The following is a 12,648-nucleotide window of genomic DNA, read 5'->3' as shown; positions in this document are numbered from 1 at the left end:
TCCTCAGACGATTGCCTGCAGTTGCAAATCGATGCATGACCAGAGTACAATCACATCCGAGAGTGCTCGAGCGGTCTACTCATCATCCTCGGCCTCTTCCTCGTCGTCGCGCACCACGAGCGAGGATGCGATTCGGTCCACTGCTTGACCATGAGCTTGGTCAGCAGTACTGCCAAGGAGGCACATACAGTCTCGCTGTCCGTCCTGGCTGATTCTTCGGCCACCCCGTGGGTCCTTCTCGAGCACGCCAATCTTTTCGAGGCCTTGCATCACCTTGCGCTCGACGGAGCCTGCCGGATAGCGCAAATCAGCCTTGGGCTCTATCTCGCTGGTCACGCTCAGCCCACCTGATGCGTCACGATGACGAGATGGACGGTTGCCCCTGTTCTGCGAGCCACCATGGAGCTTCTGCAGCGATCCGACACCGACGTGTTTTCTGAGGTAGACATGACGAGCGACGGCGGCAGCGCGGACATAGAACCAGTCTGGGTCATACGGCGCTAGCTCCTTGAAGGTACCCGTCTTGACGATGTCGACCCAGGTAGGCACTTCCAGCTTGCCTGCTCGCAATAAAATTAGCCTCGATTCCGACCTCGTCCCTAGCCTCTGCCGGGCGTACAGGGACGATATCAGTAGCTGAACATACCTGATCGCTTCAAGTGTTGGCTGTATGCAGTAATGAAGTCGTTTGCAGCGACATCTCGAACGCCCGGCATCTTGTCAACGTTGGCTATGGGCGTGGCTCAGCAGATGCGACTCGTAATCTCTCACGCTCGCCTGCGTTCCAAAAAAAAAGAAGGATATCAGATCGAAGGCATGTCACGTGCTTTCCAAACGCGGCAAGAAGCCAAAAAGAACAAGTGAGCGTGTTAAGCACCTCTCGGCCGGATCGGTCGTCGCCGCCAAGGCAACGCTTGCTTGCCGTCACCTTCATTTAACATACGGATATCTGGGCTGGTCCCGACGAGAACCTAACCACCTATATCTCCAGGCTCGACGCCAACACTGCCAACTCGACTTCTTCACCATAACATAATCAGCATGCGGGTGACATCGATACTGTTCTTGCTAACGACTGCCGTCGTCGTTCATTCTATAGCTGTACCACAGGACACTCTCGAGCTAGCGAAGCGCTCGGCCGAATGCTCCGATGGACCTCGATTCGATGCAAAATCACGCAGACGTCAAAAGGTCAAAGCTGCGAAGAAGACGACGAAGAAATCGACCAAGAAGCCCAAGAAGCGGGCCAAGCCAGCAAAAAAGACGACCTCAAGTAAGAAAACCACTGCTAAGCCGACAACGACAGCAAAGTCATCGAGCGTCACAAAGCCAGTTACTACCACCAGCAAGCCAGCGAGCACGACGACGTCTACGCCGCCTACAAGCACCTCCAAGCCATTGACGAGCACGACAAAGTCGAGTAGCCCAGCTTCGGCAGTCTCTAGCACTAGCACAACGAAGCCGAGCTCAAGCACAAGCTCCACACAGTCAAGCTCAAGCACAAGCACCACAAAGACGAGCCCAAGCACCACAAAGACAAGCAGCACGACCTCTGCTTCGAGCACTGCCATCCCCCTGGATAGCTATGGCAATCCCGACTATACTCGTGCTCCTGCACAGATGCAAGCCGAATTCCTCAAGACGACCAATGCATTCAGGGCCAAGTTCCAGGCAGCGCCACTGACCTGGAATGCCGATGCTGCGGCTTTCGCGCAGAGCTGGACCAAGCGATGCGTCTTCCAGCACAGTGGTACCGACCTCTATGGCGAGAACATCGCCAGCGGGTACATCAATCCGACCGAAGTTGACACAGCGTGGGGTCAAGATGAAGTCAAGTACTATGACTATTCGAATCCAGGTCAGTGCTCGCTCTCCTGCAAATGTGTTTGACTGACGCGAGATCATATCAGGCTTCTCCGATGCTGCTGGCCATTTCACCCAGGTATGCATGCTCATGTGCGCATGTGCATCGCTGACCAGCAGAACAGATGGTCTGGCAATCCACTACATCAATGGGCTGCGCTGTCACCTTCTGCAGCAACATGGGCTACTTCTGGTCCTGCAATTATAGTCCGCCCGGTATGCAAAATTTGGACTCCTCCAGTGCCTGCTGACCATCTTGACCAGGAAATTACGATGGTGAATTTGCAGAAAATGTCCTTCCGCCCAAGTAAATTACGCGTCGTTGCGTCATGGCTGTACGATCTGTCGTGCACTTCTGGATCTGCCTTGCTCCGCAAACGTGTCACTGTATTCCCTATTGCACTACAACACCATGATGGTCAAGCAAAATCGAGCATATCGAGCTCCGTCACATTCTCGCGGGAATGATGTGTGTGTGCACTGTGTGTGCTGTGGTCTGCGCTGTGGCGTGGAAGCTGGTGAGGTATAGTAAGCTGCTGTTCATCTGGTGTCTGGGTCTTGAGTTCCCCGTCGTCTTGCGCAGCAAGCTGAACGGGCGTCAGCTCAGTCGAGGGTGAGCCTGCGTTGCGGCCTTCGACTCGTTCGCTAATCGCGATGATGAACAGGTGGATCAGAGTCACGAAGATGAAGGTGCAGCCCGTGAAGAGGATCAGCAGGCCAAAATGCCCAGCCTGAGGACTGTGAGCACCGTAGCCGCGCCATTTCAGGCCGGGGACTTCTGTGCGCAGCTTTTATCAAGATTCAGCAAAGTAGGCCTGGCGAGGATAGGTTACATACCAGAGCTGCACTGATGGGCCCGATGATAATGTTCCCTACTCCGCGTGCAAGAGTCAACATTCCCCAAAGCGTGTTGCCATTATTGCTCGTCTTTGTTATGTCGTCCGCAAAGGCACCATACAGACCCGAATAGCCTGAGCTTGTGATACCAATGACGACGGCAAAGGCAACCAAGACGCCGTAGGTCGAGCTGGCGCCCCACAGGAGAAGAACGATCATCGAGCTCACTGTCGTCTTCGTGATCGCAACCCAATGCGGGTTGAGCTTGCGTACAGCCAGACCGACGAGCAGCGGTCCCATTGTCGCGCACAGGTTGTCTGAGGATCATGTCAGCATTCATCATCGATAACTAGTCTGTGCGCTTACTGAGCATGACGAGGATAGTGCCTTGCTCGGTGCTCAAGCCAAGCGCATTTGCGAATGCTGGCAGGTACAGACCGATTGCGAATTTACTCAAAGATTGGACAGTGCTGCCAAAGGCGCACAGCCAGACTAAGGGATTCTGGTGTGGGATTCTATCGAATGCGCTAAGCTTGACGCCGGGGTCGCGTCCTGCTGCTTGATGCACATGACGTAGCCGCGAATGCATGAATGGCAGCAGACTCCCTCGTACCACGAGGGTCCCCACAGCCAGTGCACGAAGCGTCGTGGGGTATCCGTACGAATCAAGCAGCTTATGCACGACGAATGGCATGACTGCGCCACCCACTCCTGCACCGGCCAAGGAGATATTGGCCGCAAGGTCCCGACGCTTGACCCAGTAGCTGGTCAGCCAGGTGAAAGTAGTGAAATACACCAAAGCATCGGCGAGTCCAGTGATCAGGCCCTGCGTGATGAGCAGCTGCCATGGTTTGGTACAAGTACTTGCAAGTGCCAGGCCGGCACTGTAGACAATGGTGCCGAAGATTGCTAGCCTCTTGCAGCGATGTGGCCAGCGGTTCAGCGGAGCGAGCAAGATGGGTCCGCCGATATACAAACAGCTCGCTGCCGTGGTACCAACCAGCGGCAAGATCGTCCCCGCGCCCTTCGAGTCGGCAAACGTCGGCTGTTGAAGATAAAAGTCCAACATGACACCGTAGGAGTTGCCGATGCCTGTCGTTGTTGCTTCGAAGATGAACGCATACACTAAGAACCGCAACGCTTCCCTGCCTCCGTCGATTCTTGCAAGCTCAAAGGTAAGCTCTTTCGTTGCGGTGGGAGCCGCACTGATCTGCCCGATTCTAGCGAGTGCAGCACGAGCATTCGGCCTGACAGGCACCTTGTACGTGCTCAAGCTGGACGTTCTTAACTTGTTGAGTGTAGGCCGTTTGAACAGGGAGCCCTTGGGAGATTCGGGCGAGCTGTCATCGTAGGTGTCCTCGCCGGATGTGCTATGGTGTAGCCGCGGACGCTTGTTGAGTACGGGTAAGAGGCTTGTCGGTGAATCCAGTAAAGCTGGCGGACTTGCCGGGATCTGTGCGGGCGAGTTGGCAGCTTGAATGGAGCCTTCCGCAACCCGGACGGTATAGCTTCGCTCGAGAACTGGGTCCGGCTCTGGCGCATTGAGCAAGGCAGACTGCATAGCGCCAGAGCCGTCAGGCTCGCCTGTCCGAGCAGGCCCGCGAGGAAGTTGAAGAGGCTGGCCTAGGAAAGGCGATAGACGGGCACGCCTGCTCTATCAGTTCGTGATCGGCGGATCTCCGGCCACAATGGCCGATCTCCTCGATCACGCTCAACAGCCTGTGCAATGCTACATCACTGGATCAAGCAAATCTGACTCATGCTCGGCAGGCCGTTCCTCGTGACTGCCTCTTCGCCTCGCGATGAAAATGACAGACAGGTGCACGATAGTGACTGATGCGAAAGCGAGTCCGACGAACAGAATGATGCCACCGAAATGACCCGCTTGTGGTGAAGCGACGCCATAACCACGCCAGCGCAAGCCCGTCAATTCTGTCTTGAGCAGTGCTGCGCCCAGCGGACCGACAACGAGGTTGCCAACGCCGCGTGTGGCCATGAGCAGGCCCCAGAGAGTGTTGCCCGAAGAGTCTTTGTGAATGTACTCTGCAAAGCTGCCAAAGAGGCCAGAATAGCCACTGGAGCTGATCGCAATGATCATTGCAAATGCGACGAGTACGCCATAAGAGCTGGAAGCGCCCCACAGCGTGAGAACGAAGAGCGAGCTGGTAGTCGTTTGCGCAATCGCAACCCAGTGTGGACTGAATTTGCGGAGCCCGAGAGCGACAAGCAAGGGACCGCAACAAGCACAGAGGTTGAAGAGCGTAACGAGCAGAGTACTGTGTGTGCTATTGACGCCTACAGCGGTAGCGAAGCTTGCAAGGTAGAGGCCAATTGTGAATTCTGCAGTGCTCTGTACCACAGCGGCCAGTGCACACAGCCAGACGATGGGCGATTGGTGGGGTATGCGATCGAATGCGCTGACTTTGACGCCAGGGTCGTGGCCTGCAGCATTGTGGACTTGGTGAAGACGCGAGTGCATGAAGGGCGTGATGAGTGCCTTGAGTGCAAAGAGGCCCACTGCAAGAGCGCGCAATGTCGTCCTCCAGCCGTACATCTCGAGCAGCTTGTGGACAATGAGGGGCGTTATAGCACCGCCCAAGCCTGAAGCAGCCAGCAAGAGATTAGACACAAGATCTCTACGTCGCACGAACCATTCTGTGAGCCAGGTATAGACGGTGAAGTACGCCAGAGTGTCACCCAGACCGAGAAGCGCGCCCTGAGTGAGCAAGAGCTGCCAAGGCGTCTTTGCCAAGCTGGCCAGTCCCAAGCCCAACGAGAAAAGAGCGTGACCGGACCATACGATCGCCTTTCTTCTGTGGGGATATCGATTGAGTGGCGCTAGCATGAGAGGTCCACCGAAATATACGACTGTGCCCGATAGTGTTCCGACAAGAGGCAAGATGGTAGCAGAGTGGGGCGAATCCGCAAGCTCTGGTACTTGCAAGTAGTAGTCTAGAATGACGCCGTACGAGCCTGCGAGGCCGAAAGCGAGCGCTTCGGTGATGCATGCGAGTACTAGAAATCCGATCGCCCCTCTACCGCCATCAATTCTTGGCAAGACGAAGGACAGCTCCTTCGTGCTTGCGGGAGCCGCACCGATCTGACCAATATGGGCGAGTGCAGAGCGCGCATTTGGGCGCAGTGACTTTTTAGGTATACTCCAACTGGACGAGTCAAAGCTGCTGAAAGTGGGTCGCTTGGACAGAGTACTGTTGGCAGACTCAAACGAAGATAGAGCCGGCGCTGGATCTGACTGGTTGAGGACTGGCAATTCTGCCAAGTCCGCATCGTCTTGCTGCTGTACAGTGACCGTGTGAACGTGGTTCAACAAAGGTGCGGGCTCGGGCGCAATGCCCAGAGCCGCTTGCATCTGCTAGACCAGCATGAGACGCTCGCTCCCCATCCCTGCTGTTTTGGCGATCAAAACCTTGTTCGATTTATAGTTAGTTCTTCGATCGCGAGAAGCCGCCGGCCAGCTGGCAGAAGTCGGTGGCATCGCACGAGCAGAGCGTAGAAAGTGAAGAGTGGGAAGGGCTTGTGCTGTGTGTGTGGAGAGTCGCAGAGTCGTTTGACTTCTGCTGCATTCGCGTTGGCTTCCGCGCTGCCGCGGCACTGTCACAACGCGAAGACGGCAGGAGCGCGAGATGCTTGACAGTGGTTCTGCCGCCAAGGGGCACTTGCGAAAGGATGATGGCATGCCAAAGGTACGCATAGAGTCGCCGGCGAGAATCTCAGCCGATGCTATCCGCAGAAACGATTCTACCGGCAAAGGGCGCATGCGAACCCTTTGACAGACCATGCACTCGACTTGTGAGCCTCAAACAAGCCTGCACGATCTTGTCCTCACACGCTACTGCAGTCCGGCGAGTCCAGCACAGATGGACTGGTCGAAGCATTATCCCGCCTTCTTCCCAGCAATGCCAGATGAAGGCGCCAGAGCGAGCGCGAGCAGGAGCGTCGAGTTTGCCGACATAGGCTGTGGCTTTGGCGGTCTGCTCATGGATCTTGCGCCTCTGTATCCCGATACACTCATGCTAGGTCCGTCCGCCACTTCTCAATCAGCCAGCGGTCTGAAGGAGAGAGAGCAGGAATGGAGATTCGTATACAAGTGACGCAGTATGTTGCAGACAAGATCAATGCCCTCAGAAAGCAAGAAGGCAATGGGTACCAGAACGTCAGCGTCGTCCGAGCCAACTCGATGAAGTTTTTGCCCAACTTCTTTGGCCGGCATCAGCTCAGCAAGATGTTCTTCCTCTTTCCTGACCCACATTTCAAGAAAGCAAAGCACAAAGCGCGAATCATCTCGCCTAGTTTGCTAGCAGAATATGCGTACGTGCTTCGGCCGGGAGGAATCGTCTATACGATTACGGATGTCAAGGATCTTCACGAGTGGATGGTCAAGCATCTCGATGCCTTTCCCCTCTTCGAGAGGATACCGGACGAAGAGCTCAGGAATGACAAGATTGTCGAACTCGTGCGAACGAGTACCGAAGAGGGCAAGAAAGTAGAGCGCAATTCTGGCGACAAGTATCTTGCTTGCTATCGTAGATTAGAAGATCACTGAGGTCTACAGTGCAGTATGTTGTACAATCAACAAGAACGAACCAGGAACACCGCTCCTAATCCCGTCGCGATCGCTTCGCAGGCTGCTCAGGCACGCCTTCCGAGTCGCCGTCCTCGCTGCTATCGATCACGATAAAGCCTGGTGTGCTTGCACGGGCTTCGTCCTTTGTCTGCACTTTTCGTTTTGACTCAGCTTTGGACTTGCCGGTCGATTTGCCATTCGACTTGGCGCCTATGAGCGAAATCTTTGGCTGAATCAGCTTTCTGCTTGAGCTCGGACCCGCACGCGTAGACAAAGTGCCGTTCGTCCGAACAGAATGCAAGGCATCCTCTTCGATGTCGTCGTCTGATTCTCCACTAGCTGACCAGACGGGTACACCCGAACCGTATACGCCTGCATCGTCATCTGATTCAGAAGATGCTGAAAGCTGCAGCACCGTCAGCCCTGTTCTTGTAGCGAGAGAGACAGCACTTGCATCCTCTATGTCACGCTGGATCTTCTTGCCAGCAGAGGAGGCACCAGCAATGGGTCCGTTGATACTTCCAGCCGGCGGGAGACCGGCCAGCCTCCTTTCTGCCGCTTCAGCTCGAAGCTCTTTGGCCGTCTGACTTTGCGCGCGTTTGCGAAAAAAGGATTCGTCTGCATCCAGTGTCTGACCTTCGCCTGCAAAGGCGCCCTTTTTGTTGTTCTTGCTGCCCGCTTTGGCCTTTCGACCGCCTGGTCTTCCCGAGCCAGAGTACTTGTCAGGTCTGCGTGTGTACCATCTTGAACGACGCCTTGAAGGTTTTGCACTCTTCCGCTTCTTGGATCCGTCACCGGCGCAGAGATACTGGTCCATATCGTAATGTGCTAAATGGTTCTCACCTGCAACGCGATCGTTGGTTTCGAGCTGTCTGCCATCTGACCACAAGCCCTCGCCAAAGTAGCCTTGTCCTTGAGCCGCTTTGATCTCTTCGCGGTGTTCCTTGTCAAGTTTCTGAAAATTGGGACCGTGATTGGAGTGCACATTGTGGGCAAGCTCGTGGCACATGATGGCGACGAGCGAGCCAAAAGGTCGGAAGCTGCCGTCGACATTGCGTAACACAATTTCAATCACTTCGCCCTTGTTCCAATTGCGGCCCAGAAATTCCTGTCAGACATTGCGAGGTCTTCAGTCCTGCACGACTGAGCTATCGAGACTGCTAACGGTGTTGTAGGGAGCCTCTTCGAGCGAATTACACGTATAGTCTGTTCTCGTCTCCTAAGCGCGCCAATCTGCGTGAGCCGAACAGAGGGCTCACATCTCGCTCTCGTCATACGTCTGAACTGGGCAGCCAGGCCGTTCATGAGCTTCATCGCCCTGTCTTGATCGGATAGCGATGGGTCCCGTAGACAAGACACAAATGTAATGTCTTCATTCGGATGAGTCGAAGTAGGTTGCTTGATTCGATGCCCGGGCACCATCTTCTGTGGCTAGAGAAAGCGGACTGTTCGACAGCTGCTGCATTCAGAGCAGACGAGCAGATGAGGCCGGTGCGTTACCCGGATCTTGTCGAATCGTGAGCTTGTCGCAACACGGCGCACGCGATCGGTGTATTTGCCACTGGTCGACTGCTCGGCGTCGTCCATTCTGGAGGAGCCAGGCTCGGCGCTCAAATGGCCTGAAAGGATCTACGAAAGCCTGATACTTTGCGCGGGTCAAGGACAAGCTGAGTGCGTCTGCGAGTCAGCACTAGGCGATTAGATGAGCGCAGCGTCCTTGCGGGCTGAACCCGCACAATGCATGGACAGCTAGTCCAGACATCGGCAGGCGGATCTGACCAGTACAGCGCCCATTCTATGTGCAATTTCCACGAAGCCCTCGAAAGATGTGCATTCAGGGCGTCTACAGGTGAGGATCGATAGCATGAAGACTGCCCGGCACGCCTCACCTGAAAGTCGACCGCTCACTCGCTTGTTCCGCGCGCTGAGAGACCAATCACGTGACGCGCGCGACTGCCGTCTGAGCTATGTCTGCAAACCTGCACTTCAGACCGCGATAAAAGGCGCGCCCAATTCTTCTTCCCACTCCTTGCCGCACTTGCCGACAAACCTGGCGAAACTCTTCAGTGCCAGATCGGAAGCGCTCCTGCGTAGTGCTGGTGCATACCCCTGCGAATTGGGGATTGCTGCTCATCNNNGGTACGTGCGCCCATCGATAGATCNGGCGAACTTCATCAGTGCCAGATCGGAAGCGCTTCTGCGTAGTGCTGGTGCATACCCCTGCGAATTGGGGATTGCGGACTCCTTGATCACATAGACGGTAGGACGTAGCACGAGACAATGCACACGTTTCAGTGTGACGTCAAATTGTATGCCACTCTGCGAAATCATGAATCATGCATAAGAGCAGCCTCTGCTTCCTTCCAGCGGCGACGACGACTGAAACGTCTGAACATGCTGGCAAAGAGCCAGCAAGCTCTGGCCTGGCTGGTACTGGTGCTATCGCTTTGACTGACTGGAGCCTTTTCTGTTGGGACACATCTCTGAGCAGCCAATATTTCTGCTGCGCTTGACAGGATCAGCGTGAATGGCGAGTTGACTTCTTGACCTTGACGGCAAACGATGTAGCGAACATGCATGAGAATACTGTACGGCTTCTCTTGGCATGCCTGAACAGCTTCCGCAATGGCCCAAGCAGTTCTCTGTGAAGGCACCGGCTTGCTGGGCCATTGGCTGACGAGCGCGTGAGCGTGTCCTCGTCGTCAAAGAGCAGAAAACATTAGTCGGAAGCCGCGCAGCCTTCCTCGAGCTTGTGACGTTCCAGCTCGGGCGAATAGCCGCTTCGCCCGGTCATCGTCAGCCAAACTCAGAAACTTCCTGATGAACGAGATCGACCAAGCAGCGGCTTTGTGAGTTCCGATGCGTTGGACTACGGTAGCACGACGTTGTTATCTTTCGTGCTGTGACATCCCAGATCAATCATTCTTGCGACTTCGCCGAGGTTCCGAGGATGAATCTCAAGCGAGTGCTGCGCCGGCCGAGAAGGCCTGAAGAGGCGCGTAGCCATACCCGACGTGGAGCAAGAGAATGGAAAGCCCGACAGGTGCAACGACGCCTATACATGCGAGCAATGTAGCTAGACCGATTGTGGAGCGCGCTTGTGCGAGGTCAGTCTCCAAGCCGCCTGCGATACAGTGTGAGAGATCTGAGATGTGCGGCGCATGAGATATTGACCATGAAAGGCGAGACTGACGAGAGCCACATAGCCCATGTCTGTGAAAGCTCGCTCGAGTACCGGTTGGAGGGTGTTGGCGAGAGGCCGATCGTAGATGAATCCGACGAGCAGCTCGCCCAGCAGGCCTGCACGGAGCAATGTGTCGCCGACATGACGAGGAACGTTGAGGAAGAGGATGAAAGATACAAGGACCAGCAAGGTCACAACATCTGGCTCGTCATAGGCGTTGGCATAGCTGTCGAGGCTGAGCTCCATAGGCTGGCCATGCAGGCCAGGCAGCTGAGGGAGACCGCTATCGATATGAATGCATCTCAATGACGCGCGCACCGCCGTGCAGCGAGCCCGAGGCGTATCATCAGCGGTAGTGAAGCTCAGCGACGGAGGCGAGGGGCACGAGGAGCGATAGGCTTGGTCAGACAAGCAGCAATAGACACACAGCAGTGCACGAGGAGACATACACGGTGCATCAGCTGATCCTAACGACGAACCCCTCGAGATGACATCGACACCCACGCAAGACGCCATGAGACGACGCAAGTCGAGCGTACGTCGACCTTCGATCTCGCTCGACAAGCTCAAGCCGATGCATCAAGCCGCTCCTCCTCGACAAGGTGATGACTTCAACATCCTGCTTTTTGGCGCCGGCGCTATCAACTTTGGCACCGTAGAGGGCCCATGGAATCACAGGTCCGTGCTCATACCTTGCCTTCGCGAGGTGCCGGATTGAGACAGGAAGAGCAGCTTCCGTATAGAGCATAGACTCGGTCCGCGACTCAAGATTGTCGGCCTCATAGATCCCTCGATAGATCGCGCCAAGGCGGCCATCAAAGCCAAATGTGACTCTTTCGTCCGCAGCGCCTACCAGGATGCACTCATCTGCGCAAGCTTTGACGACTTCGTCAAACGCGCTCAGCCTGGACAATACCCTCAAGCTGCCATCTTAGGATCGCCGCCACAGTTCAGAGGAACCGACAAGCCGCCTTTCAATATTGAGGCGCAAATCATCAAGGCCTTTCCAGAGATCGGCCTCTTCATCGAGAAGCCGGTCTCGACTGGCCCTGTAGAGAATGCGCTCGGAGTCGCGAAATTGCTGCAGCAGAAGCGTGTTGTTGCTTCAGTCGGCTACTTTCTTCGCTACCTCAAGCCCGTACAGAAGATCAAGGAACTCATCGATGCCAACGGCTTGCATGTCATGGCGACGACAGCGCGCTACTCTGCATCTTATGAGCAGTGAGTCGTGTGAGACTGCTCTGCCGTGTGACAATGCTGACGGCATCTTATAAGCACGAATAAGCTCGCTTGGTGGGACAAGTCTAAAGACTGCGGCCCGATCGTCGAGCAAGCCACGCACTTTGCAGATCTCTCTAGGCACGCTCTGCTCATCATTGACCGGGGCCGAGCTGATGATCTGCGCAGATACTTTGGCGGCGACGTCGCGCTCGACACCGTGCAGGCTCACGCACTCGAGCATTACGAAGAAGCTGGTCGTCTGAGCAAGATTCCGATTCCTGAAGATAGCATCCCACCAGAGCAACGTATTCCCCGCGTGACGTCTGCCATCTGGAAGTACACCACTGGCGCTGTCGGCACGCTGACACATTCGCTTGTGCTGCAAGGCGCAAAGTACGATACCGAGATCGAAGTCATCGCAGACGGATGGAGCTTCCGATTGGTTGACCCGTACGGCAAAGCAGAGCTACGCATCCGTCGTCCTGGCTCCGATGCCGAAGAGATCCACATGGAAAAGGACGACGACCCCTTCTTCACCGAGATTGCGAGCTTCATCGACGCCATCGACCCAAGCAATCCCAAATCGATCAAGAAAGCTCCGGAAGTCATTGAAGAATCCGACGATGAAGCTAGCGATGAAGGCGCCGCCACACCCAATGAGTATCTTGCCGATACCGACATTCTATCATCGTATGAAGACGCGTGCAAGACCTACGAGGTGCGTCTATGCGCTTTGATCTGCTCGTTGAGCCGTCACTGACTGACGGGACCACGCAATTCTAGCTCACTTGGCGCATCAGGGAGGCATCTGAACGGTCCCAGAAGATGGGCGTCATCGGTCAACAATAATGAATCAGCCAGCGCTGCCCGCATGATGTTGTGATCAGTCAGTCGCGTCTTGACGCGTCCGAGATCGCCAGCGATTAATGCCTAGAATTTGTCAAGTAACGATAGGCTC

General features: G+C 55.4%; 7 protein-coding genes across 7 annotated transcripts; 3 read left to right on the top strand and 4 right to left on the bottom strand.

Moving 5' to 3' along the window:
• Positions 1–75: 75 nt before the first annotated feature.
• L969DRAFT_92216 (uncharacterized protein) lies at positions 76–716 on the bottom strand (the record flags this gene model as incomplete). Its single annotated transcript, XM_014715884.1, has 2 exons — positions 76–560; positions 647–716. 2 exons carry the CDS (start codon positions 714–716, stop codon positions 76–78), a joined length of 555 nt encoding a protein of 184 aa, XP_014571370.1.
• L969DRAFT_101227 (uncharacterized protein) lies at positions 674–2,220 on the top strand. Its single transcript, XM_014715883.1, has 4 exons — positions 674–1,858; positions 1,911–1,942; positions 1,989–2,079; positions 2,128–2,220. The coding sequence occupies exons 1-4, from the start codon at positions 1,042–1,044 to the stop codon at positions 2,172–2,174; spliced, it is 987 nt and encodes a 328-aa protein (XP_014571369.1). The 5' UTR covers positions 674–1,041; the 3' UTR covers positions 2,175–2,220.
• A 62-nt stretch (positions 2,221–2,282) lies between these two features.
• L969DRAFT_14991 (uncharacterized protein) lies at positions 2,283–4,261 on the bottom strand (the record flags this gene model as incomplete). Its single annotated transcript, XM_014714932.1, has 3 exons — positions 2,283–2,651; positions 2,701–3,017; positions 3,067–4,261. The coding sequence occupies 3 exons, from the start codon at positions 4,259–4,261 to the stop codon at positions 2,283–2,285; spliced, it is 1,881 nt and encodes a 626-aa protein (XP_014570418.1).
• An 84-nt stretch (positions 4,262–4,345) lies between these two features.
• Positions 4,346–6,122, bottom strand: L969DRAFT_174712 (uncharacterized protein). The gene has a single exon (XM_014715882.1). It carries the CDS (start codon positions 6,068–6,070, stop codon positions 4,430–4,432), a length of 1,641 nt encoding a protein of 546 aa, XP_014571368.1. The 5' UTR covers positions 6,071–6,122; the 3' UTR covers positions 4,346–4,429.
• A 56-nt stretch (positions 6,123–6,178) lies between these two features.
• L969DRAFT_84675 (uncharacterized protein) lies at positions 6,179–7,570 on the top strand. Its single transcript, XM_014715881.1, has 4 exons — positions 6,179–6,404; positions 6,452–6,510; positions 6,560–6,738; positions 6,789–7,570. Exons 1-4 carry the CDS (start codon positions 6,345–6,347, stop codon positions 7,262–7,264), a joined length of 774 nt encoding a protein of 257 aa, XP_014571367.1. The 5' UTR covers positions 6,179–6,344; the 3' UTR covers positions 7,265–7,570.
• Positions 7,021–10,916, bottom strand: L969DRAFT_101224 (uncharacterized protein; the record flags this gene model as incomplete). The annotated part of the gene is made up of 10 exons (XM_014715879.1): positions 7,021–7,691; positions 7,740–8,393; positions 8,451–8,491; positions 8,545–8,710; positions 8,828–8,914; positions 9,265–9,335; positions 9,393–9,446; positions 9,504–9,529; positions 10,295–10,409; positions 10,460–10,916. 10 exons carry the CDS (start codon positions 10,914–10,916, stop codon positions 7,320–7,322), a joined length of 2,043 nt encoding a protein of 680 aa, XP_014571365.1. The 3' UTR covers positions 7,021–7,319.
• On the top strand, positions 10,533–12,646 carry L969DRAFT_84672 (uncharacterized protein). The gene is made up of 5 exons (XM_014715878.1): positions 10,533–11,147; positions 11,202–11,690; positions 11,745–11,828; positions 11,877–12,408; positions 12,474–12,646. The coding sequence occupies exons 1-5, from the start codon at positions 10,957–10,959 to the stop codon at positions 12,537–12,539; spliced, it is 1,362 nt and encodes a 453-aa protein (XP_014571364.1). The 5' UTR covers positions 10,533–10,956; the 3' UTR covers positions 12,540–12,646.
• Positions 12,647–12,648: the final 2 nt, after the last annotated feature.

Source organism: Mixia osmundae, assembly GCF_000708205.1.
Source record: "Mixia osmundae IAM 14324 unplaced genomic scaffold scaffold_1, whole genome shotgun sequence".
Lineage (NCBI taxonomy): Eukaryota > Fungi > Basidiomycota > Mixiomycetes > Mixiales > Mixiaceae > Mixia > Mixia osmundae.
The sequence above is the reverse complement of the archived record's forward strand: the minus strand, read 5'-3'. Positions and strand labels throughout refer to the sequence as shown.